The sequence below is a fragment of the Peromyscus californicus genome, unplaced genomic scaffold (assembly GCF_007827085.1).
Source record: "Peromyscus californicus insignis strain IS unplaced genomic scaffold, ASM782708v3 Scaffold_1__1_contigs__length_55948999, whole genome shotgun sequence".
Taxonomy (NCBI): domain Eukaryota; kingdom Metazoa; phylum Chordata; class Mammalia; order Rodentia; family Cricetidae; genus Peromyscus; species Peromyscus californicus.
This window is the reverse complement of record NW_026294492.1, coordinates 54710122-54735693: the sequence shown is the minus strand read 5'-3', so window position 1 is coordinate 54735693 and position 25572 is coordinate 54710122. Positions and strand designations below refer to the sequence as shown.

The window sequence follows — 25572 nt, the reverse complement described above, 5'->3', positions numbered from 1 at the left end:
TTTAACCGCTCACCGTCAATAATCAACGGCTTGTCCAATCAGTACCGAGCCACTCCCTCTTGACCAATCAACGCACAGGTAGCCTGGCGCCCCGCCCCCTCCGGCCTCCTCGCTGCTCCGCCGGCCTCCACCCTGGCCAGAGGGCCATGCGGCGGGGGAGAGGGGGCAGGCCCCACCTCCTTTGTCCGCCTTGCCCTCCCATTGGCCAGAGTCGGGAGCCGGGGGCGGAGCCAGGGCGGGGGGCGGAAAGCAGCGGGTCGGGGGCGGGGCCGGGCGGTGCGCGGGCGGTGAAGGCTGTGCGCTCCCGAGGGCGCCGGTGCGCGAGGCTGCGGGTGTGCTTGAGCGGCCTGCCCCGGGCCCGCCGCTGCCATGGACGGTCTGCGCCAGCGCTTCGAGCGTTTTCTAGAACAGAAGAACGTAGCCACCGAAGCGCTCGGGGCGCTCGAAGCCAGGACCGGTGTAGAGAAGCGGTATCTCGCCGTGGGTGAGCCTGGAAGGGGGGGTGCATGTCGCGGGTCGCCGACGGGCACCGTGAGGTCCTGGGTCCCATCCCTGGGAAGGGCGCGCGTCGCGGGCCCTAGACGGGTTCCAGGGGGCCCTGGGAACCCAGACCTGGCTCCTGGGTTCCATCCCTGGAAAGGGTGCATGGCCCAAGTACCGGCTGGGCACCGTGAAGTCTTGGGTGCCCTCACCCTGGGAGGGGTTCCCATCTTAGGTCTCCGACGGGTTATGGGAGGCTCTGGGAACTCAGACCTAGCTGCGGTATCCCTAAAAGGGACTCACATCCCGAGTCCTTGTTGAGGCGTCGTGAGGTCCTGGGGACTCTGACCTACCTGGAAGGGGTTCACATCCCAGGTCCCCGATGGCCTCTGCAAGGCCATAAAGACTCAGACCTGGAAGGATTGCATATCTCAGGTTTCCGAGGGACCTGGTGAAAGGCCTCATGAGGTTCTGGGCACCCGGACCTGACTTTAGGGTCCCATCCTGCCTGGGAAGAGGTGCACAGCTGAGTCCCCAACAGGAAACCAAGATGTCCTGAGTCCTCATCCGTGCAAGGGGAACATGTTCTGGTTCCCCCATGGGCCCCGATGTCCGGGGACTCTGACCTGCCTGTGGGGTCTTATTCTAGATTCTGGAGAAGAGGGTCTTTAATTTGTCTGACTTTTCTCCAAGGTCTTTGGAAAAGGCCACCCTAGTGTACCGAAGCACTCCAGGTGCAGCCTGCCTCTTCCTGGGGCCCTGGCTGCATACCAGGCCCCAAGTTCCTGCAAGTCTGGTTTTTCCAGTGGCCCAGCTGACCCCTATGTGGGTAGAGAAACAAGGGACGCCCCCACTCAGTCCCCTGCCCCCACTCAGTCCCCTGCGAGTTCCCAACCCCTTCTCGAATATTCTCATGGAGAAATTCTCCATGCATCTCTGGAACATGGAGACTGACCCAGCACCCCGACCTCTTCCTCTTGCCACAACACAATAGCTTTGAGTCACTATTTGTTTAACTGAGGTGTCAGCTGGGATTTTGGGGGTTGGGAGCCTGGGGGAGGAACCATCCAAGTATCCCAATTGTAGGTCCATTCTAGTTCCAGGCCTTTCTGCAAGTGTGATAAGGGCCCCTGTGTGTCTTTCCAAAATGATTTTCGTGTGCCCCCTTTTTGTGTCTTCCGAATCCCACAGCCTTGTCCTGAAGTCCCTTCCTGAATCACAAGACCATGGGGGCTTCTATGTGACCTGTATCCCAGGTCATGAAGCCCCTTCTCCAGACAGACAGATCCCAAGAGTTCTGTGTACTCTCACTTCAGCGGGTGGAAGGTGGACTCCCATACCCGTGTGTGTGTGTGTGTGTGTGTGTGTGTGTGTGTGTGTCTGATATCTGTGCCCAGATCCCAGGAGGTCCCTCTCCTTGGGGTGTCTCTCCCACTGTACAGGGCCCCAGGTACAGGCTGCAACCTCTGATCAGGGTTTCCACATCACTAGGGAAATTACATCATAGTACCCTGGGAGGGGGTGGCCAGGAGGGGAACAGCTTGGGTGTCACCAGGAAGGAAACTGAGGCACAGGGGTCAGGGCTGTGTTGGAAAGCTGTCCATCATCTCCACATCCTGCCCCTCTGTCACCAAGTCTCCTCTCCCCGCCCTGAGGGCTTGGTGTCCACGATTATCTTCTTCCTGCTGAGGTTGCAGTTAAAGAGATTGAGGGGCCCAGTACACTGGGACAGCCCTTCCCCCATCGATGCCAGAGACAGGGTGGCATTTCCCCACCTGCTTCAGGACACTTATCTCAATAGAAATGGATTCTTAGGTTTCAACTGCTCCAAATGGCCACCCTGTGCCCCCAGGCACTAAATGAGGCAGGCAACTTAGACTCAGGGCAGTGATGGGAAGGTGACCCAACCAGCTGGGGCCAGCGGGAGTCCCCCTCCCCTTCAGCCTTAGGTTCTGGAGGATAAGACCCAGAGCAGGTGGAGGGAGGGCAGGCACTCTGACCTTAGACACAGAAGCCTGTGTCCCAGCAGATAACAGTCTGGGGAAGGAAGGAGGAGACATCTGGGCCCCAGCTACCCCGAGGGCAAAGGTCCCCTCTCACAGATAAGCCCTCCCATCTGCTAGCTCAGCCTAACCTCTGACCTTCCCTGGAGTACACAAGGCCCCAGGCCCCCCCAGCACTTTCCCACATGCTCCCAGCTCTCCCATGACCCTTCCTAGCATCAAGTTACAATGGCAGCCAGAGCCCCAGGCTTTTCATTGCTAAGAATGTCTTGGTGGCCAGGAGGCCGCTCCCTCGAACGTGGTAAGGGAGAGTGACTGAGCTACAGGGCCAGCCTCACTGGCACGTGGACGGTTCAGCGTGTGTGGAGATCCGATTGGTGGAACTGTAGAACATGGACTAGCATAGCTCACCTTGTTTGTTTTGGGGGCTTCTAGCACACACTGGAGAGAGAGAGAGAGAGAGAGAGAGAGAGAGTGTGTGTGTGTGTGTGTGTGTGTGTCCATCGAGTTGTTGGAACCATCAGCTCAGGCTCCCGATTACTTGGCAAGTGCCCTTCCCTGTTGCCCCCTGCGGCTGGCCACTCTCCCCTCTCTCTGGAGATGGCATTTCCCGGAACCTGCAGCTTGTTGCTTTGGTTACACTGACTGTCTAATGAGGTCCAAGGATCCATTTGTCTCTGTCCCCTCTGCCAAGTGCTGGGGCAGCAGACACAGTGCAGCAAGTCTGTTTGCTTTCTTTTGGTGGTATGTGCTGGGGGCCCAAGCCCAAGTCACCATGCTCGCATAGAAAGCATCAGATCAACCCTTTTTAGGTAGCGGGGTTTGAAACTCACATAGCCCAGGCTGGCATTGAACTCACTGCATAGAAGAATCGCCTTGTGTACTCTATCACACTGGCATACCACAGGCTGAGATAGGAGGAGCCAGAGTCCAAGGCCAGTCTGGGCTACAAAGCAAGACACAATCTTAAAAAACAAACAAACAACAACAACAAAAAAGTAGCCAACACGGCAGAGCCCACCTTTAATCCCAGCACTCAGGAGATGGCAGCAGGCAGCTCTCTGTGAGTTTGAGGCCAGCCAGGACTGCATTGTGAGACCCTGTCTCGAAGAAAAAGAAAAAGAAAAAAAAAAAAGAATGAACAAACAAACAAAAAACAAATAAACGAACTCTTGACCCAAAACTGAGCCCCAGCCTGGAGCTGAATGAGGTCCTTGCCAGCTCTGGGGCACTCAGGCACTCCCACCCCGTGAGGGAGATACAGCAGACATGAGACCAGGGTTCAAGGCAGCAACCGGGACGCATTGCCCGGAGTGTCCCCAGGAAGGAGGTGCAGGCTGCAGATGACACCAGAGACATTGCACGCCACCCTTGTCTTCCAGGAGCCCTCGCCCTCCTAAGCCTGTATCTTCTGTTCGGCTACGGGGCCTCTCTACTGTGCAATGTCATCGGATTTGTATACCCCGCATATGCTTCGTGAGTGCATCAGGCAGTCTGCGTGCAGGGGGGGTCCATGCGCAGGGCGAGAAGGGCTCTGGGGGTTCCCAGGGAGCACCGGAGTAGACATGTGCATTCCCATCTGGACAGAGTCAAAGCCATCGAGAGCCCAAGCAAGGAAGACGACACTGTGTGGCTAACCTACTGGGTGGTGTACGCCCTGTTCGGTCTGGTCGAGTTCTTCAGCGATCTACTCCTGTTCTGGTTCCCTTTCTACTACGCGGGCAAGGTGGGCAGGCCATCAGCACCGGCAGGGATGGGCAAGGGAGTGGGGCAGGGCCCTGTGTGACAGTGTGGTGTGTCCCCGTGGGGGGGTGCAGGGCCCTGTGTGACAGTGTGGTGTGTCCCCGTGGGGGGGGGGGCAGGGCCCTGTGTGACAACTTGATGTGTCCCCATGCAGTGCGCCTTCCTGTTATTCTGCATGACTCCGGGGCCCTGGAATGGGGCTCTAATACTGTACCATCGCGTCATACGACCACTATTTCTAAAACACCACGTGGCCCTAGACAGCGCCGTGAATCAGCTCAGCGGAAGAGCATTGGACATAGCAGCTGGGATAACCCGGGACGGTGTGTACTCGGGGTAGATGCCCAATGGGCTTGATCTGGATCATGGGTTTGTTTGGTTTTTTCCTTTGGGTTGTTTTGTTTGTTTGTTTGAGACAGGATCTTATTTGTAGACCAGGCTGGCCTGGAACCCATAGAGATCCACCTATCCAAGCCTCCCGAGAGCTAGGATTAAAGGTGTGTGCCACCACACATGTCTAGTTCATTTATTTTGAGACAGAAAGGATTTCATGTAGCCCAGGCTAGCCTCCAGCTCACTAAATAGCTGAGGGTGACCTTTTCATATTCATCTTCTTGCCTTCCTGAGTACTGGGATGACAGGTGTGACAGTGTCACCCCGCCCTCTCTGGCTCCTGGGTCTCAGCTGACCCTCTCTCTGTTGTCTGTCCCTCTGGCCGGATTTGCCTTTGTCTGCCCGCCTGTCTTGAGCCCCCTGACCCTGGCTATGCGCCCTGTCTTGCATCCTGACCACGCCCTGCATGGCTCCGCTATTCTCTTACTGTGCCTCTCTCTCCCTGGCTGTCGGGAACCAGTACTGCAGGCCCTAGCTCGGGGCCGGGCTCTCGTCACCCCAGCATCAGCAACGGAACCCCCAGCCGCTCTGGAACTGGACCGTATGTAATTCCTCAGGAGGGGTTGTGCAGGGTTCTTGTGCATTCTGTGTGCATGTTGTGTGTGGTTCTGCATCTGTGTGCCCGTGTATGGTGGTGCATGCTGCTCTGGGCATGTATTTGCAGGTGCCCACGAGGAGCAGAGTGGGTCTGTGTTCAGATGTCAGCAGGGGGTGACCAGCTTGCCTCTGCAGCTGAGCTGACAGCACATTCCCACCAGCTCCCCAGCCAGCCTCATCCACCCTCACCACCATCCCTTTCCTCTCCACAGCCAAGACAAGTCAGACCCCGCTCCTGAAGCACAAGTGAGGTCCCATGGCAGTCTGTGCGCGGAGCCCCTGGCCAACGACAAGGAGCACACAGCTGATGCCCAGGCCTCTCACTCCTCCTTGGACTCCCACACAGAGACCCAACATCAACGCCGAGTCTCGAGCCCAAGCAAGCCAACAGGAAGCCCGTCGCGGGCCGTGAACGGGCAGTCTCCGTCTCCAGTCAGCCCAGGTTCCACTAATGCATCCCGGGGCCAGCTGGCCACCGGCTCTGTCAGCGGCTCCCAGATTCCCAGCAAGGCCCGGGGCCATCATAGCCGGGGCAGTGTGTCTTCCAGGCCTGCACAGCGTACCCGGCTGCCCAGTACCTCCTTGGGGCCCTCTCAACCGGCCATGCGCTCTGGGGGGGGTTTACAGTCAGCAGTCCGGACCGCAGGAACCGCTCGGACAACAGGCCGTCACATGGGAGCCAACCAGCAGACCCCTCAGGCCTCAGCAGCAGCTCAGCCGACCAGCCGGTCAGCAGCAGCCACAGCAGCATCTGCACCCACCTCCACACAGCGCGTCAGCGTCTCCAACCAGGGCTCACCCAGGGCGCAGTCGCCCAGCCCATCCCCTGATCACAACCAGGCTGGCAGCGATCCAGGGGATGCGGGTTCCAAGAACAACAAGCAGGGGCAGAAGGCACAGGCCTCGGAGCTGGCCGGCAGCAGCTCGGTGCCCGAGCTGGCCCCCTGTCATTCCGATTCCTCTCTGGAGTATATGTCCGAGTCCACCACGGAGATCACCTGTAAATGGCCAGGTTATAGTTACCAGCTGCGCTGCCCAAGACACTGCTGGCTTCTACAACACCTGGCATACTAGGGTACCTGGACACCTGCCACAGGAGCCACAAAACCACTAGACCACTGGAGCGCCATATGAGAGCCACATCCAACACCTGCCACGGGAGCCACTGGAACACCATATGAGAGCCACATCCAACACCCGCCCACGGGAGCCACAGCAAACACCTGCCCACCTACGGAACAAAAGCAAACATCTGCCACGCCAGCACGTGAAACATCCAGCCAGTGCTATGTGAAACACCCAGCCGCTGGGCCCCTACATGTAAAACCTGCCCATGGATTCCATGTGAAACATCTTCATGGGAGCCCCACATGAAACACCACTACAGGAGCACATAAAACATCCATCAGGGTGCACATGAAACACCATCTGGGGTCCCATGTGTAACATCTATCCTCCAAGGCACACAATAAAGTCACCGGCTCAGGCTCCCGAGTGTGTCCGCTCAGCTGCTGGGTGGGGCTTTCGGGAATTAACACCAACCATGTGGTCAGGCCCGAGGAAGCAGAGGCAGGGGAAGGCAAAGTCACCTACCTTGAGTCCTGCCAAAGGTGCCAAGGCATGCACAAGCCCAGGCAGAAAACACATGTCTCCCTCCCTGAGACAGCATTTTGGTGTGTAGCTCAGGCTGGCCAGGAACATACAGTCTCCCGCCTCAGCCGCCCAAGTTCTGAGCCACAGCTATGAGCCACCCTGCATGGAAAAAATACTGTTAGTATTCACTCCCGACAGGGCATCCATGGGCCAAAGACATGCCATGAGCTGGTCTGGCTGGGAGTGGAGGGTCACCCCAGCCAGAGGGACCAGTCCCCTCCCTGTTACTGTTCCTAAGACCAGAAAGGTTTCTCGCGGTTTTCTAAGATTTCTAATTTTTACATTTGTCTGTGTCGGTCTGTGCATGAGGTGCCCGAGATGGCCAGAGGCACCAGTTGCCGATGTGAGCTACCAACATGTGTGCCGGGAACGGAACTTGGGTCCTCTAACAACGTCACACCTGGTCCTGTCCGTTCCTTGTTTTCTCTCCCTGTTCCCCCTCCTCCCTCCCCAGGGAGAAATGTCAGTCCCCACAACAGTCACACACAGATCAATCACACCCCCCACACAACACCCCCGGTCATAGGCTGTGGCCAAGTTTGTCCCCTCAGAGGCAGAGGTGGAGAGAATCCACATCCTGGGTTTGCTTGGAGAGGAAGGCAGAGGAAGGAGGTGACCACGTGAGAGAGGCCCGCTAGACACCTGACTCTCCTGCCTCGGCGGAGTGCTGGGCTGGGATCGGTGTGGCACAGAGCCAAGTCCAGACTAGTACCCTGCAGACAGCCTGGCCACAGACCAAGACCTAATCAGTGATTAGGATTTATTTTTCATAGTTCTGGGATGGGAACAAGGGATTCCTGAAGACTGGACCAGTGCTCCATCCTGACCACGCCTCCAACCCCTCATTGGGAGATTCTGGGCGGGGCTCCACCCTGACCACGCCCCAACCTCTCACTGGGGGATTCTGGGCGGGGCTCCACCCTGACCACGCCCCCAGACCCTCACTGGGGGATTCTAGGCGGGGCTCCACCTGACCACGCCCCCAGACCCTCACTGGGGGATTCTAGGCGGGGCTCCACCCTGACCACGCCCCCAACTCCTTCACTGGGGGATTCTGGGCGGGGCTCCGCCCTGACCACGCCCCCTACGTTCACTGAGATTGACACCCCTAGCCCTTTGAAAGGAATCTCCGGTAGAAACAACAGTGAGTGGGATCAGCTATAAACCCTGACTTATATGCTCACAGGGCTGTGGCCGAGTGGTTCCTAGGGTGACTTTTTCCCCGTACAGTATTGTGTAACTCAATCTCTCCCTTCCAAGGATCTGCTAGGGATGTATGACCTCTATGCATCCAACACAATTTTAAAAAAATGGAACAGCGCAGAGCGGTCAACAGTCCTCCCCCGACCTCGGTGCATTCCCATGGAGAAGGGGTAAGAACTTCGAGATACTGGGCTCAGTGCACTCATTAGTTCAAGACCATCCCCTCGCCGGGCGGTGGTGGCGCACGCCTTTAATCCCAGAACTTGGGAGGCAGAGCCAGGCGGATCTTTGTGAGTTCGAGGCCAGCCTGGTCTAGAGAGCGAGATCCAGGAAAGGCGCAAAACTACACAGAGAAACCCTGTCTCGAAAAACCTAAAAAAAAAAAAAAAAAAAAAAAAAAGACCATCCCCTGATACATAGGGAGTTTGAGGCTAGCCCGGGCTACATGAGACCTTTTCAGTAGTATTTGGGCCGGGTGTGGTATCACAGGTCTTTAATCCCAGCACTCAGGAGGTACCATCAGGAGGATCTCTGTGAGTCTGAGGCCAGCTTGATCTACATAGCAGTTCCAGGACAGCCAGGGCTAGCTACATGGTGAGTTCCAGGCTAGCCTGGTTTACATATTAAGTAAAGAAAGTAATAAAAAATAAATTCAATCAAATGATTGGGGAAGTGAGGTCAGGAAGACTGTTTGCCAGGGGCAACAGGAGCTGCTGTCCAAAGGTCCCGGGGCAGAAGGCACCAGCCTGTGCAAAGCCTGGTGCAGGATGGGGCCTGGCATGTTGCCCTGGATCAGAGTGGGTGGTGGCGGCAGAAGAGAGGAAGCCTGAGGGCCGAGGGACCTGCAGGAACTCGGAGATCGTGGAGAGGACTTTGGCTTTTGCTCTGGTAGGATCCAGGGCAGTCATTAATTAACTTTCCCCAGTCCCAGTGACTGTCCCCTTGGGCACTAGAGATGGGTTGGTTGCCGCAGCTGGTTTGATCTGACCTGTGGCCTGCGGTGAGGGGGTGGGTAGGGACAGGCAGAGGGGTCGGGGAATCCAGCTTGGGGATGGGGGGGTGCAGCAAAAGGGAACTGGCGAAGGCTCCTCCTGTCTGAGGTGGGTCCCACCCACCCAGGTCAGCCAATGGGGAGGCAGTGGAAGGGAGGGGCCCTCCTCCCAAGGCCGGAAACCTCCCCCTGGCCTGTTAATTTAAACTACAGATGAGCCAGGTATGGGTTAGGATAGGATGGGGGACATCCTCAGCTGCATAGTGCCTTAGGGTCTAGCCTGGGCTATGTGAGACCTTACTGACGGGAAGTCATGGATCCTGGATTTGGCTAGGCTGGCCATCAGGCCCAGGGATGCTCTGCCCAGCTGTTCACACAGCTCCCGAGGATCTGAACTCAAGCCCTCTTGCTTACGGAGGTAAAGCACTCACTGTATCAACAGAGCCACAGCCTCAGGCCCCTCCGTCTCCTCTGTATTTTGAGACAGGGTCTTCCTTAAGTTTCCCAGGTGGCCCTGATGCTCATCCTGCCTCCAGTCCCCACTGGGACCACAGGTCTGGGCCAGCAAGGTGTCTTCCTGCGGTTATTTCCAGTTACTAATGACTCCCAATGTTTTCAATGAAAACATCCCCCCTTTATTGGTCACCACAAAGAGCCACATTTGAGATGGACGGCATTCTGGGGGACAGTCACCGGTCTGTCACTGGAGCCGGCAGGCTGGGCAATGCCGTGGTGCCCAGGGGAACATCCGGCCTCATGCTCCCGGCTGCCCCAGGACAACCAGCCACCTGAGCCTTTCTGCTACTCCTGGGTTACTCCTGTCATGGGCGCCGGGCGCTGGCCGGAGATGACCCTGTGTCACGTTGGGCAGCCATTATAGGTGAGTGAGGTCGCCAAGGCCCCCTGGAGCTCTCCCCTGAGGACCATCTCCCACCCTGGGAATCGATGGTCGAGCCACGAGGGGGCGCTAGGACCCTGCAGATCCCTGTAGACCCCAGCTGCACGTGGTGTGGGATTTGGGGGGGATTCTTGGTGCCCTCTACACCCCAGTGCCATAAAAGATCCATTAAACAAACGACCCCTGCTTATCCCATAACAGCACTGTGCCTCCCCAGGACTTGCTGGGTCTCCCGCATACAGTCAGTGCTCAATAAATGTTCATAGACAGAGCTAACAGATGGGGAAACTGAGGTCTTTGGAAGGGCGAGGCGACTGTGGTCAGAGCCAGAGGGGCTCTTATGGAGGATCGAGGCAAGGTCGACAGTCTGCTGGTCTCTGGATCCCAGTCCTGGATGGTCACTGAGGACAGCTTAGACCATATGACAGAGACAGGGCCCAGAGAGGGACACCCCACTGGGGACGGCTTGTTGAGTGACTGGAGGACAGACGCCCATGATGTACAGACACTGAAATGAACTGATAGCCTGGATAGAGGACAGCTCAGGAGGCACATCGACTCTCCTGTGTGTCCCCAAATCTCACACCTCCTGTGCTGGTCTCACGGTGGCTCCAGTGCCCTGGGGAGGGGGGGTGTCAGGAAAAGATAGTAACTTGGGGTGTCCCTGAGCCTATACGGCTGACGAGTGACGGGGAAGGGCTTTGTTCTTTTTCCGAGTTCTTGTACAAGTTAAATAGTAATTTAAAAAGGGATGGACCGAAGTCGTTTGGTGGAAAGGCAGCCTGGTGGCGCAGGCCCTTAGTCCCAGCACTGGGGAGGCGGAGGCAGGCGGATCTCCTGATTCAAGGCCAGCCCGGTCTACGCAGCGAGTTCCAGGCCAGCCAAGGTTACAAACATTGAGATCTGTCTCGAAATATCCTGGCGGGAGATTTTTCTGAGTCACGCGACACCAGAAGAAGCCGCTGGTGAGCGCGCACGGCCGCAGGTTTAGACTGGACAGCGCCGAGCAGCCAGGCGAACTCGGCTGTCCTCCGCAGGACTCCAGAGCCGCGCATAGCCAGCGTGGGGCAGCAGGAGCCGGTCCTGGGTGCCATCGGCGCTGACCAGTCGCCTGACAGCCAGTAGGTACTCTCGATGGGGGGCCAGTGGCGGGCAGGGGCAGGGGCCTGGCGCCCACACATACTCTCGAGTGCGCAGCGGTGAGTGGGTTTTGTAGATGAGCAGGACACGCACCTCATAGCGGGTCTCCTCGGCCTGCCGGTGGCGGCCCAGCACGCGGGCCTGGAACACTGCACGAAGGTGACACCGAGGGTCAGGTGGGTCGGCTGAGGTCAACGGAGAGGGTCAGAGCAACGATCCAGGAGGAGTTAAGGGTCATTGGGGTCAGTAGAAGGGGCCGAAGGTCAGGGGTCTCACCAAAGTCGCTGCCACAGTAATGCAGAAGCCGGTGTGCGCGCCCCCTGCTGTCAGGGCATGGCCCGCAGGGGTCTAAGGGGAGGGGGTGTTGTCATGAGTGACACAGGCCTTGCTCCCTGCCTGATACCTCCCCCCCCAACCCCCCGCGCGCGCGCGCGCGCGCGCGCGCTGCCCTCGCCTCACCTGGGGTCAGGGATGCAACCCGGGCAGGGACGGCCTCGGGGACCACAGGGGTGTCCGCAGGCTGCGGCTCCACCTCCCGAGGCTGAGGCTGTCGCAGGGGCCAGCCCAGGGCCTGCGCCTGCGCCTGGAAGGGACCGTAGCGCTCCCGGGGCAGCCAGAACTCGAAGTGCACGCCCGGATTGGGCTCCCGCAGCAGCACCTGGAGCGGGAGGGCGCGGGAGCTGGTGGCCCACCCTGCCCCTCGGACCTCTGCTCCCCATCTAACTGACCCCAGCGTCCCGCCTCAAGCCGTCCACTCCGGCCCACCTGCAACAACAGCTCCTGGGAGGTGGGCCCGGTCGCCTGCAGAGTCTCCTCGGGGCCCGCCCCGCGGGTGTAGACCACGCGGGTGCCCGCAGCCTCATAGGTGCCAGGCAGGCTGAGCACCCCGTTGGCGCCGTTGAGTACGTAGCGCCCGTCGCGGGTCACCAGCGCTGCAAGAACCCAGTCAGCCTGCGCTCGCGGGAACCGCCTGCCCCCACACCCAGCCTCAGTTTCCCCAGGCGCCCCGCAGTACCCAGGTTGTTGTGGCTGCGCTGGGCCACGCGGATGTGCCTGGCACCTTCGGGGATCAGAGTCACGTTCCAGTAGCCGGCGAAGGCACCTGGGGCAGGCGGGAGGTTGGGGGTGTAGCACGGCAGGATTTTCTGGGATGCGCTGGTGTGCGCAGGTGGAGGGGTAGCGGTTTGCACTGGGACGCACTGGGGTACACCGGAGGGATGCTGTAGGGTGCGCAGGGGAGGGATGCTGTAGGGTGCGCAGGGGAGGGATGCTGTAGGGTGCGCAGGGGAGGGATGCTCTGGGGTGCGCAGGAGAGGGATGCTCTGGGGTGCGCAGGAGAGGGATGCTCTGGGGTGCGCAGGAGAGGGATGCTCTGGGGTGCGCAGGGGAGGGATGCTCTGGGGTGCGCAGGAGAGGGATGCTCTGGGGTGCGCAGGGGAGGGATGCTCTGGGGTGCGCAGGGGAGGGATGCTCTGGGGTGCGCAGGAGAGGGATGCTCTGGGGTGCGCCGGGGAGGGATGCTCGGGGGGGTGCACAGGGGAGGGATGCTCGGGGGTGCACAGGGGAGGGATGCTCGGTGGTGCACAGGGGAGGGATGCTCTGGGGTCCGCAGGGGAGGGATGCTCTTGGGTGCGCAGGGGAGGGATGCTCTGAGGTGCGCTGGGGAGGGATGCTCTGGGGTACACAGGAGACGGATACTAGGGGGTGCGCAGGAGAGGGATGCTCAGGGGTGCGCAGGGGAGGGATGCTCAGGGGTGCGCAGGGGAGGGATGCTCGTGGTGTGCAGGAGAGGGATGCTCAGGCTCAGGGGTACACAGGAGAGGGATGCTTGGGGGTGCGCAGGGGAGGGATGCTCAGGGTGCTCAGGGGAGGGATGCTCGGGGGTGCGCAGGGTTGGATGCTCTTGGGTGCGCAGGGGAGGGATGCTCTGGGGTGCGCAGGGGAGGGATGCTGGGGGGTGCGTAGGGTTGGATGCTCGGGGGTGCGCAGGGGAGGGATGCTCGGGGGCTCGCAGTAGCGAGGTGCACTTTGGATGCGAGAGTGTGCTCAGGGACCGATAGCTTCGGATTAAATGAGATGCTACTGAAGAGAGGCAGGGAAGGGGTTAAGAGCGCATCTATTCCAGAGAGGGTGGGACGCTCTGTCAGCGGCCAATCAGGATAAGGGCTTGAGGAGCGGGGCCTCCGAATGTCCAATCAACGAGAGTCTTGGCTCCCGGGAGCCCGCCTTGTTAAAGGGACACCCCTCTCCACGGTACTCCTCAAGCGCATGCGCTGAGGCGGGACGGGGCAGTCACCCGCGTCGCGGAACACGCGCTGCACGAACAGGCACGAGTCGTTGGCGCCACCGCAGAGGCCGCAGCGGTCCTCGAGGGCGCCGGAGCCCAGCAACCCGTCACAGCCGGCGCTCTGCGGGGGACACGGGGTCAGGGTGGGCGTGGCCGCGGGGAGGGGCGTGGCTGGGTGAGCCGGGCGCGCTGAGTGGGCAGGGCTCATGACAGAGGCGGGGCTGCAGAGAGTGCACCGCAAGGGAGAGCTAGGCGAGAGGGGCGGGGTCTGGTGATGACGCTTCCTGGTGGGCGGGGCCTGAAAGGAGGCGGGGCCTAGGCGGAGCCCGGCTGGGATTGGTGTGTTGGGTTTGGAGGAAAGTGTGGGAGGAGCCACGAGCATGTGACTGGAGGGGTGGGTGGAGCCTGGAGCCAAATGGGCGGGCCTTGAAAGAACCGGAGAGAGGGGCTGGGGGCCTGGACCTGAACGGTGGGCGGAGTCTAGCGTGAAGGGGCGGGGCCCGGTGTAATTGGTTGGAGGCGGTCGGGGGCGGGGCCTGCAGGGAAATGGGCGGTCGGGGCGGGGCCAGCGGGTCCTCACCAGACAGCGGCCAGCGACGCAGAGGCCCTGGGACCCCGGGGTGCACGGGGTGCCGTCCAGCACGCGGCCGAAGCTATGGTAGAAGGCGTGGCCCTCGGCCAGGCAGTTGAGGTCACACAGGTTGGGTGCTGAGGGCGGGAGGGCTGGGTGAGTCCGGGGCCTGCATCCCATGCCGCCCGACAGGCCGCCTTCCTCCAGCCCTGCCCTCTTCACCGCCCACCTCCACGCTCCCTGCTCCAGGCCATGCACTCTCTTTCTTTTTGTTTGTGTTTTTTTTTTTTTTTTGAGACAGGGTCTCTTTACATAGCCCCGGCTGTCCTGGATCTCGCTCTGTAGCCCAGGCTGGCCTCGAACTCACAGAGCTCCTCCTGCCTCGGCCTCACTTGCCCTGGGATCAAAGGCGTGCGCCGCCACCTTCCGGCCCACAAGCTTGCCTACACCCCAGTCTCCTCCATCCCCCAGCGCTCCATTCCTCCGTGCCCTGCCCCTCCCCGGCCACACCCCCATTCTCTGCCCTCCAGCTTCCCATTCCGGCCCAAGCCTGGAGCCTGGCTGTACTACCGGCCTGCACCTCAGTTTCCCTTCCTTGTCAGGTGAGGCCCGCAGGCTGGCTGGCGGCAGACCCTGCCGGGGACAAGGGGATGGGACGGCGCGGAGGCCCCGGGAGTTGGTGGAATGGTCCCCGCTTGGGGCTGGCCTATCTGTCCCCACCGTGCCGGCGTCCCAAGCTGCCTGTCGCCCTTCACTCTGGAGGCGTGCTGCCCCGGGCACCCAGTTATATAAGCTGCTATTTTCAGCTCCGTGCGACAACATTTCCTGTTAGTGGGATCAGCCTGAAAACTGTTGGCCTCTGGATAAAACTCTTAGAGTCAATCCTCAGCCTAGCGTTTGACGCTGTGCCAACGGGACCGCTTCCTTCCTTCACCAGCTCCTACATATGCTTCAAAACCCCATTCCAGTGCCTGCCTCTCTGGGTGTTTCTGAACTCCTTTCAAAGTTCTCTCTCTCTCTCTTTTTAACCCCAGGAGGTCAGATTACTCACCCCCGTGGAAGGGCACCCATTGGTAGGTCTTCTGGGTGCCCAGGACAGGGTGGCCATTGTAGAGAGCACACTGCAGGTCTCGGAAGGGTATTGCCCCTGGGGGGCAGTCCTGGGAGAGGATACAGATGGGTAGATGAGACCAGGGAAACCGAGCGGGGGCATTTGGGGCGGGGGTAACAAGGCAAGAGGGATGGGGCGGACGCGGGCTTACTGGCAGCTGGCACACGCGGTATTCATGGCTGTCCCCCCAGCAAGGTTCCTCTCCGGGAAGTCTGCAGGAAGCAGGGTGGTCTGGGCGTCGCGGGACCCCCACCCCGGGGACCCCTTCCCGTCGCCCGCCAGGCCGCCCCCCCCCCGCGCCGGCCCCGCCCGCATTCCAGCGAGCTCCGTGGGATGAAAGGGCACGCGGCGTGTGTGGGCAGGTCGGGGGGCGCGGGCGGGCGGGGCCGGGGGAGGGCGCGGGCGGGCAGGGCCGGGGTCGAGGGCGCGGACAGGCGGAGGGCACGGGCCGGGGGCGCGGGCGGGCCGGGGGCGCGGGCAGGTCGAGGGCGGGGGCAGGGCCGGGGGCGCGGGCGGGCGGGGCCGGGGGGCGCGGGCGGGCAGGGCCGGGGTCGAGGGCGCGGACAGGGGGAGGGCACGGGCCGGGGGGCGCGGGCGGGCGGGTGGAGGGCGGGCGGGCGGGGGGCGCGGGCGGGCGGGCGGGGGACGCGGGCGGGGCCGGGGGCGCGGACAGGCGGAGGGCACGGGCCGGGGGCGCGGGCGGGCGGGTCGGAGGCGCGGGCGGGCGGGGGGCGCGGGCGGGCGGGGGGCGGGCGGGCGGGGCCGGGGGGCGCGGGCCGGGGGCGCGGGCGGGCGGGGTCGGGGGCGCGGGCGGGGTCGGGGGCGCGGACAGGCGGAGGGCACGGGCCGGGGGCGCGGGCGGGCCGGGGGGCGCGGGCGGGCCGGGGGGTGCGGGCGGGCAGGTCGAGGGCGCAGGCGGACCAGCGGAGGGGCGGCCCCCGGAGCGGCTCCCGCCTTACCGGACACAGCGACGGCTGCGCACAGAGACGCCCCGGCCGCACGAGCTGGAACACCGGCTCCAAGACCCCCAGGGCGTCCACTCCCCCGGACCCTACTTGAGGGTAGAGAGGAGGGTCAGCCAGGGGGAGAGCTGGGGTCCCCGCCGCATCCACGTCCCTACGCCGCTCCTGGGCTCCTTCACCCCCTTACCTGAGCAGTAACCCCCAAATCACAGCTCAGGAGGGTCCACAGCAAGAGCAGAAGGTTCCGGAAGAGGCGGGGTCCGGGGGAGCACACAAGTCCCAGGAGGCGGTGATCAGCAGGACCAGGGTGGATGGCCATCTCAGCCCTGGCTGGCTGTGTGATCCCCGAGGGCAGCTAAACCTCTCTGTGCCCTCTTGTCCCTAAAAAGAAATGAGGTAACAACAGCCCCGCCCCCTTTCCGGAAAGCCTCGAGGGGGCTGTTGGCTCAGGTCAGGCACTCCGCGGGGACTAGGAACTTCATGTGTTGTTACTTGTTTTGAAATGAATTTTACTTTAGATGCATGTGGTGGCGCACGCCTTTACTCTCAGCACTCGGAGGCAGAGGCAGGTGGATCTCTGTGAGTTCGAGGCCAGCCTGGGCTACAGAGTGAGTTCCAGGACAGTCAGGGCTACACAGAGAAACCCTGCTTCAAAAAATAAACAAAGCAGAAAGTTTGTTTTTGCTTACAGTGCGGTGCCCGAAGAGGCCGGGAGCGCCGGGCCCTTCAAGCTGAGCTGAGTCACAGTTGGGAGCAGCCTGACAAGGTCCTGGGACCCAAACACGGTTCTCTCAAAGGGCAGGAGGAGGCCTTGAACCCTGAACATCTCCCCAGCTCCTCGTTTGTTTATTGGAGACAGGGTCTCACGGTGTAGCCCAGGCTGGTCTGGGACTTTCTATGTAGACCAGGCTGGCCTTGAATCCACAAGATCCGCCTGCCTCTGCCTCCCGAGTGCTGGGATTAAAGGTGTGCGCCACCATGCCTAGGTTATTTATTTATTTTTATTTTTTGAGACAGGGTCTTGTAGCCCAGGCTGGCCTTGAGCTCCCTAGGTTGCTGAGGATGACCTTGAACTCATGACCTTCCTGCCTCCCCTTCTAGTGCTGAAGACTAGGTGTTTGCCCTAGGACCTAGCTCCTCCTCCTCCTCCTCCTCCTCCTCCTCCTCCTCCTCCTCCTCCTCCTCCTCCTCCTCCTCCTCCTCCTCCTAGACAGTCTTGCTCTGGTAGCTCCGGTTAGGCCCAAACTCTGGAAAATCCTCCTGTCTCAGCCTCCCAGGTCCTGACTAACAGGCCTGGGCTGCCACACAGTCAGCTTAATCGGCTGTTATTATTGGTAATATGTTCTTTTCTAATGCACACAGTAGGTGCCTAATGCCAACCACGGGAGGGATCCTTTAGGGACAGTGTTTAGGTGGCTGCAAGTTTATCCACCCCTTCCATCTACCTTCTTGGGTGGCCAGGAGCCAACCATTCCGTTTCCTCGGGCCTCAGTTTCCCGGTCTGTGCAGTGTCCATGAGTCTCTTAGACCCTGTAGAGGGGGCAGCCAGTGGGGGCTCCTTCAGAAACCCGGGATACAATGGGTGCCGCCCTCCCGGCTGCGCCCCAGCCTCTGGGGGGGACCCCTCTGCTCCCAGACACCCCATAGCCTAAGGGAATCCCCCCGTGGTGGGCGGGGAAAGCTGACCTGGCCTCCTTCCAGCATGTGCGTCATGGTTTCATCTGCCAGGGGTGTGGGCTGCGGCGCCCCGAGGGTCTGCAGAGAACAGGGGCAGGGTCCGGCTGAGCAGAGGCCTCAGTTTCCCCCATCTGCGGGGACGGGATGAAGTCATTCTCGGCCCACGCCCTCCTCGTGATCCGGGCCTGGCAGGACAAGCCAGGAGGGACCGGAACCAAGGCCCCGTGAGTCCCTTCTGGGGCCGGGGCCAGGCGCTCTGAAGGGCACACAGGAGCCCAGAGTCCCGCAGGGTCCGGGTACCTGATGAGGGGAGGCCGGGGTCCCGCAGCCCGGCCGGAGCCAGGGTCTCCCCGGTGGTCAGCCAGACTGATGCTGTCACTGCACCCTCTGGGGCACCTTGGGGACCGAGGCGGCTGTAGAAGCTGGAACCCCTGGGGAGTTGCTTCACGACGCCCGCCGGGAGCCCTCCCTCTGCGGCCCCAGAGGCTGGGCTGGCCCGGGAAGGAAGAGAGAGGCTGGGGAGGGGACCCGGCCACCCCACACCCCCTTCGTGGGGGCCTCCTACCCCTGCCTGTCAGTGCTCTCTCCGGAGCAGTACACCCCTCCCCTGCAAGGCGTAGCAGTCACTGGGCGAGCCGGTCCTCAGAGCTGCAGTTCCACCCCGGAGGAAGTGCGACACCCCCAAACTCACCACCATCCTAGGGATCGCTGCTTTCGCCCCAAGGAGGGGCCACACCAGCCGGGATAGTGGCAGGATGAGAAGAGGGACTTACCGGCTGCTCAGAGCCCAAGGCAAGGCGTCCAGGCTTCCCTGGGACGCCCCAGGGACTGGCGGAAGCGGCGGGGCCCCGAGGTGCGGGACTGGGAAGCTCGGTCGGTCCCTCCCACCCGGGCCTCCCAGGCGCGCCCAGGCTGGGGTCACCGAGGGCGCAGGCCCAGGGCGCCCTCGTGCGGTGGGAGAGGGCGCAAGAGCTGGGCATGGAGCTGCGGCAGGGGACTGACCGACCGCGCCTGGCAGCGTCGTCGTGGCCCAACGTTGGTCGTGGTATCCTGGGTGCCAGTGACCTTGGGAAGTCCAGCTGCGGGGCGGTGCGCGGGGGTGACCGGGCTGCTATTCCGGGCGCCGCACTCAGGGCCGGGGAATGTGCGCGGAGCTGGGGCTTTGAGTGGGATAGTGCGTACCCCGAGTACCCCGTCCTGGTCCTCAGCACCCCGCAGCCAGACTCTCCAGCCCCGTCCCCATCACCCGCTCAACCCAGGCTCCTATCCATCCCAGGGGGCCCCAACCCGGTCCCCATCTCCCCCAGTTAGTCCTGCACGCCCGCCGGGGACCCATCTCCCCTCTAGAACCAGACTCCCCAGCCGGGTCCCTAGCACCCCTTCCCGAGGCCCCGCACGCCCGCTGGGGGCGGAGGGACCCTCCCTGCCGCACATTCCCGGGCGCTGCCGTCACCGATCCTCCACCCAGCCCCGCCCTCCAGGCCCGCCGCCAGTGCCGCTTCCCTCGCCTGGTTCTGGCCCCAAGTCCTCCGCCTCAGTTTCCCCAACCCTGGTACCCAGCCAGCTTCTTTTGGATCCTCCAAGGCTCCCAACAACCCCACCTCCTCCGTGGCGTCCCCTGACAGCCGGGCGCTGCACTTGCCTCCTCTAGGAAGCGCACCTGGCTGACCCTGGTGGGGAGAGCTTTCCCCCTCAGCGAGCAGGGCCTGCAGTATTTACTCCATGCAGGGCACAGTGCCTGCTGTATACACCTGCTTCAGGGCAGTCTGCTGGACAGGGCCCAGCAAGGGACAGCCATTGGGAACGTCTCAGAGTATAACCAGTCAGTGTTATCTTCAAGTCACTGTGTGCGCATAGCTGTGAGCCAAGCCGCCAGCCCCAGCCAGGGCAGGAGGCCACCCGGGCCATCAGTCCCAACTTCGAACGCCCATCATCCGGTTGAAGAAAAGAGTCAAAGCCTGGCATGGAGCGTCAGAAGGGGTCTCACCGAACAGGGGCCAGAGAGAGGGGTGGCCTAGCCGGGGTCAGCACAAGAATAAGGGACGGTCCTGGAGTCCTGGTGTGGGAAGAAGGGGCCTCGGTGAAGCAAAGATGAGGACAGCGTGGGGGAGGGGAGCCCGCGCAGCAGACACTCTGATTTACAGGGGAAATATGCAACAGGAACTATACTCTCCAAGGAGTGCATCTAGCGGGCACCGAAGGGGAGCATACATCAGGCGCCATGTCCTTTATATACCTGTTTACAGGAAGCACTATGTCTTGCGGAATGTGCATACAGCAGGCCCTGTGCCTGGCATGGCGCACATGTACAACAGGCATTCCCCTTTGCAGGAATAGTATACAGCAGGCACTCTGCTGGGCAGCCCCTGCCTACAGTAGGCACTATGCTCTGAAGAGTGTGTCCACTGGACGTAGTTCTTTCCCCAGAGTCCCTTCGGTACAGCAGGCGCGCCGAAAAGCGCCGCAAAAACCGAGCCCCGCACGGAGGCCCTAGAGCGGGCACTGGTCCTGAAGGAGCGTATACAGTAGGTGCTGAGCTCTGCAGGGTGCGTTCGGGCAGGCGCTGTGCGGAGCCCCGTGCAGCCCGGCCTCTGGCCGGCAGAGGGCGCCGCAGGACGCCGGAGCTCCGTCAACTTGGCCGCTGGGGACAGCTCAGCTCCACACCCCCACCCAGCTGGGTCCCCACCCTTGGGAGTTCCTAGAACCCCGAGCCAGGACGGGATGCGGACAGGGGACAGGGCTTAGTGGGGCTCTTGGCTACCCGTATGTCCAGAGCCCTGGGCTTACGAAACCCAACGGCTTACAGCTCGGCTTATGCACTTTAACATTTATCAAGCCGGTACAAGTGGGCGTGGCCATACAGGAGGGTCGGGCGTTTAAGGTCATCCTCAGCTACATAGGATGTCTGAGCCAACCTGGGCTACGTAAAACTCGGTATCAGCGCAAGACAGGGTTCTGGGGTTGGGGCTTATCTGGCACCGTCACACCTAAGGGCGTGCGAAGCCTGGGGGTGGCGGTCATCCCCAAGACAGCAACCAGGAGAGGCTGCACACACCTGACACCCCAGAACTGTGGAGGGTGGAGGCCGGAGGATCAGGAGTTCAAAGTCATCACTGGTTACAGATTGAGTTCGAGGCCAGCCTAGGCTCCAGAGTGAGACTGCCTCAAAAATCAGGAAGAGAGGCTGAACCTTGGGGCGCCCTGTGGGCCCCTCAGAACTCCCCTGGGGTCCTTGAGGACCGAGGCCTGGCACCTGGTTCCCAGGATGCTCTCTCCTGCCTCCCGAGGACGCTGAGGTCCCATCGCCGCCATCCAGACTCTGCCCCATGGCACGGGGATAAGGGTGCAGAATCAGGACCCACACTGTCCAGGTCATCCTGTGCAGGGGTGGGGTGGGGTGGCTCTGGGCTCCTGTCTTCCCTCTTGGGTGCTCACTTATGGAGGAAGCCTTTTGTTTTCTTTTGGCTTTTCCTGGTGGCTGGCACCGGGCTCAGGTGCCTGGTGCCTCCTACGCATTGTCAGCCCAAGAACTGTGGGGAGCAGGGAGGCAGAGGCAGCGTCTGAGGAACTGGAGTTCCTGGATCCAGCATGACCTGAAGCCGGATGCCTAAATTGCTTTCTACTTTGGCAACATTGGGTTCAGGTGGCTTGTGTGCGCGCATGATGTGGAGGCTGGAGGTGGACTTTGGGCGTCTACAAGTGCTCTCTCCCATGTGTTTTCAGACAGGGTCTCTCCCTGGAACTCACTGATTCACCTAGGCTGTCTGGCCAGGGAGCCCCGATCCTTCCCGCCTCCACTTCCCCAGTGCTGGGGTTATAGCTGATTTCCATGCATTGTTTTGAGACAGAGTCTCAAGTAGCCCAGGTTGGGCTTGAACTCTTTCTGTAGGGAAGGATGACCCCGACCCTAACCTCCGAATCCTCATGCCTCCACTTGCTGAGTTTTGGGATGGCAGGCATGTGCTACCATGCCTGGCTCACTGCCCCCATCATCCCCTGCACCCCCATTTCTGCTGAGACTCAGCTCTTTCCCTGCCATTAGCAAAAAGACCCACACAGACAAAAACAGATCACTCCTGCAGAAACCCGGCCAGTTCTGACGTCCACCCAGCACCTGCCCAGCGGGTCAATCAATGTCCCTGCTCGGAGGAGGTCGATGCCATGTCCGGCAGGAGAAAGGATGTGGGGAGGGGCCTGTGCCGCACAAGTCCCACCTGCTGGTCAGTGGCACCAAGGACTCAGGTCCCCTGAGGACACCAACCCTGTCAGCAGAATCATGGCCGATTCAGGAGGGCCAGAGAGCAGGGACAGCTCAAAGACGAATCAGATCTTGAAGCTGCAAGAACACACTTGGGGCAACAGGGGGTCGGAGAGGTTTCAGGGCAGGGCCTGGCGGCGCACACCTTTAACCCCAGCCCTCGGGAGGCAGAGGCAGGTGGATGTCTGTGAGTTAGAGGCCAGCCTGGGCTACAGAGCGAGATCCAGGACAGCCAGGGTTGCACCGAGAACCCTGTCTGGGGGGTCAGGGGTTGGAGGGATGGCTCACAGAGCTTCCTGCTCCTGCAGAGGACCTGAGTTCAGTTCCCAGTACCCACACTGGGCAGCTCTGGGGGAATCTGGAGAGTACTGCAAGCACATATACACAGATATACACAGAATTAAAAATAAGCCGGGCGGTGGTGGCGCACGCCTTTAATCCCAGCACTCGGGAGGCAGAGGCAGGCGGATCTCTGTGAGTTCGAGGCCAGCCTGGGCTACAGCACGAGATCCAGGAAAGGCGCAAAGCTACACAGAGAAACCCTGTCTCGAAAAACCAAAAAAATAAATAAATAAATAAATAAATAAATAAACAAACAAATAAATAAATAAATTTTTTTCAATAACTACAAAATTTAAAAACAAAGAAAAGGTCAGAGCAGATCGACTCAGCAATAGAAAATTGTTCTTTTTTTTCAAATTTTACTTTATTTTTCCTTTAATTTTTATCATTTTATTTTTTATGTGTATTGGTGTTTTGCCTGCATTTATACCTGTATGAGGGTGTTGGATCCTGGAGCTGGAGTTACAGACAGAGCTGCCACGTGGGTGCTGGGAATTGAACCCAGGTCCTCTGGGAGAGCAGCCAGTGCTCGTAACTGAAAAGTCATCTCTCCAGCCTGGGGAATTACGTTTTAGATCTGCCAGTCTCGCTCTTGTTTGTGGCTGAATGACATTCCAGCGCGTGGATGGGCGCACTGTGCATCCATCATCCGTCTGTGGACACTGGGCTGTCCTGGGAAGATTCATGGTGAGAGTGCTCTGTGGAGACACAATTGTGTGTGCAAAGGCCCTGGGGTAGGGTAGGCTGGGTGTGGGTGTGACAGTTACAGGAAGACTGGAGTAACAGGGGAGAGGTGGGTGTGGGGGAACACAGGGCCTGACCCCGTCCGACCCTGAGGGTGCCACAGCGCCGAGACCTTCATGAGCTTCCTGCTGCTCTGAAGTGGGCACGAGACACTTGACCTCCAGGATGCAGCCACTGTGCCGTGGGGATGGGTTCAGGGGTGGGCCGTTCCTCTGGTCCTTTCTTGTTGTGAAACAGTCTCCCCAGTTCTCCGAGTCCCCCCCGTGGGTTCCGGCCTCAGTGGCCCTGAGGGTCGAGCGGCTGCCACCTGATTCTGCAGATTGGCTTCGCCCAGAGCCCTTGCTTCAGGCTCTGCATTTGAGAGGTTCAGAGTGAGATGTGGGAGGGACGTGAGTGGTTCATGTCAGCCCGTCCCCACCGCCACCGCTAAAGTCACCTTCCTGGGCAGTTGCTCCCACACACTCCTGCTGGGTCACTTTGCCCAGATCCTGGGGTGTTTGGAGTGCTCAGGAAAGCCGCTTCCCTCCTGCTTCCTAACGCTCGGACTCCACGTCTCTGGAGATGTTTTTCTGGGTGGCTGAGGGCTCACGGGTGCAGCCACGTGGAGCCCAGGTAAGGACAAGGCACCGTCCCTCAGTCATGCGGCCGGGAGGCCTGGGCCACCTCGAGGACCCACACACAAGCCCCGAGAGTCTCCGGGGAGTCTCAGTGGCGGACGGCAGCCACCCCCTCCACCTGCAGCAGGTATTTTGAGCAACGCTTCCCAAAACTTCTCCAGAGAAATCTGCTGAATCCGAAGAGTTATCTCAGGTCAGCAAAAGCAGAGAGACGGGAAGGAACCATGGCTGGGCCGAGGGCACCCCAGCTTCAGGGCGCTCCGCCTAAGACGGCAGGCCATGGGGGCTCAGTGTCTAGTGTTGAGCTGGCCAGTCTTTGCCAGGTGTGATGGTACATGCCTGTCATCAGGAACTCAGAAGGCTGGGACAGCAGGGTGAGGAGTTCAAGGCCAGCCTGGGCTACATGGGCATTTCTGTCTTTTTAGTGCATGGTTCATCCACACACCTGTGCAACTGTCCCTGCCTTTCATCTCCAGAACGTTCCGTTTCCCCACACCGAAGCTCTGTTGCCAATCAATATGAACGCTCACCCACTCCCAGTCTCCAGCACCCACAAACCCACTTCCTGTCTCTGGATCGGCCTGTTCTGGACATTTCCTGACCTGGAGCTCCACACTGTGTGGCCTTTTGCATCTGGATCTCTCACTGAGCACCATATCCCTAAGGACTCTGTCTGTGGGCGCGGGTGTGAGAACCTCAGTCCTGTTCAAGGCTGCATGGTATTCCACTGTGGCAATGGGCCTCATCACGTGTCCATCATTCATTTGTAGACACTGGCTGTCCCTACCTGGCTGCTGAGACACCTCGGTGTCTCTGTCCATCTCTTTTTCTGTCTGGGTTTTGTTGTTGTTGTTTGTTTTGAGACAGGGTTTCTCTGTGCAGCCCTGGCTGTCCTGGATCTCGCTCTGTAGACCAGGCTGGCCTCGAACTCACAGAGATCCGCCCCTCTGCCTCTCGTGGGCTGGGATTAAAGGAGTGTGCCACCACCGCCCGGCTCCTTTGAGTTTTTGAGACAGGGTCTCAGTTAGCACAGGTTACCTCTTGAACTCACTCTGTAGCCAAAGTTAGCTTGGAATTCACAATCCTCCTGCCTCAACCCCCTGAGCAGCTGGAATCACGGCCCTCCCAGCCTCGTATTGAGCAGGAGGCACACGCCCTGTGCCATTCACATCTTCCAAACCCCACCGCACAGTGATCCTGGGGTACATTTCACTTAGACGTCGTTCGCCACCCCCAGAGGAGACCGCAAACCCATCCACAGTCCCTCCATCTCCTAATGTTGCCGGAGGCCTTTCAGGAGAGCCAAGGGTGGCTTGGACCAGGCTGGGGTGGGCAGGGGGTCTGGGGAGTGGGGTGTCCCTCTCAGAGGGGCACAGGCTGGCAGGGGGTCACCCAGCTCTCAGGTGCAGGCTCAGCCACAGACGCCCCGGGAGCAGGCGGGGGGGGGGGGGGGCAAGCTGTCAGCTGATGCGCACGCTGCAGGGCTCCAGGCCAGGAACTCCGTTTCTTCTGTCCCAGGAAGTTTCTGTTATTCTGTGGACTCAGCCACCCACCCAAGTGCCAGTCTCTGCTCCCTGGGGCTGGAAGCCAGGGGACGGAAATACAGCTACAGCTGCCAGATATTCGGGGTCCCCCCACCCGAAAACCATGCTGGGGGACCCTGCATTTCGTGAGCCCCCTTGCCTGCCACTTGGGGTATGAACGGCACCTAACTTCGGGACCGGATCCCGGGGGAAAACTTGGGCAGTCTTGGGTTGCACCGCACAATGCCTTTACATTTTGTCACTGTTACTACTGTTTGTGTGAGTGTGCACACCAGCATGGCACAGCACACGTGTGTGTGTGTGGGGGGGGACAGGACACCTTTGGGGAGTCAGTTCTTGCCTCTCACGGTGGTGGGTT

The 25572-nt window shown here is 60.6% G+C and overlaps 2 protein-coding genes across 14 annotated transcripts; one reads left to right on the top strand and one right to left on the bottom strand.

The window, feature by feature from the left end:
* Positions 1–264: 264 nt before the first annotated feature.
* On the top strand, positions 265–5578 carry Reep6 (receptor accessory protein 6). Of its 2 annotated transcripts, XM_052747234.1 has the most exons (6): positions 266–484; positions 3866–3959; positions 4071–4209; positions 4381–4549; positions 5080–5160; positions 5429–5578. In XM_052747234.1, the coding sequence occupies exons 1-6, from the start codon at positions 370–372 to the stop codon at positions 5464–5466; spliced, it is 636 nt and encodes a 211-aa protein (XP_052603194.1). In that variant the 5' UTR covers positions 266–369; the 3' UTR covers positions 5467–5578. The 2 variants fall into 2 exon arrangements, with proteins under 2 accessions (XP_052603195.1, XP_052603194.1); XM_052747235.1 differs by lacking the exon at positions 5080–5160 and having other exon boundaries at positions 265–484.
* Positions 3482–22166, bottom strand: Adamtsl5 (ADAMTS like 5). Of its 12 annotated transcripts, none has more exons than XR_008220328.1 (15): positions 18483–22163; positions 17719–17840; positions 17478–17562; positions 16220–16413; positions 16030–16121; positions 15222–15282; positions 15011–15119; positions 13969–14096; positions 13398–13509; positions 12117–12203; positions 11867–12033; positions 11561–11759; positions 11195–11449; positions 6810–6968; positions 3482–3583 (listed from the first exon to the last, which is right to left on the bottom strand). XR_008220328.1 is itself a non-coding variant. In XM_052747220.1 (15 exons), the coding sequence occupies exons 4-15, from the start codon at positions 16349–16351 to the stop codon at positions 6957–6959; spliced, it is 1263 nt and encodes a 420-aa protein (XP_052603180.1). In that variant the 5' UTR covers positions 16352–16413; positions 17478–17562; positions 17719–17840; positions 18483–22165; the 3' UTR covers positions 6292–6956. The 12 variants fall into 12 exon arrangements, 11 of the variants coding, with proteins under 11 accessions (XP_052603180.1, XP_052603182.1, XP_052603178.1 ...); XM_052747220.1 differs by lacking the exon at positions 3482–3583 and having other exon boundaries at positions 6292–6968; positions 11195–11286; positions 11378–11449; positions 18483–22165; XM_052747222.1 differs by lacking the exon at positions 3482–3583 and having other exon boundaries at positions 6292–6968; positions 11195–11250; positions 11378–11449.
* Between the last annotated feature and the right edge of the window lie 3406 nt (positions 22167–25572).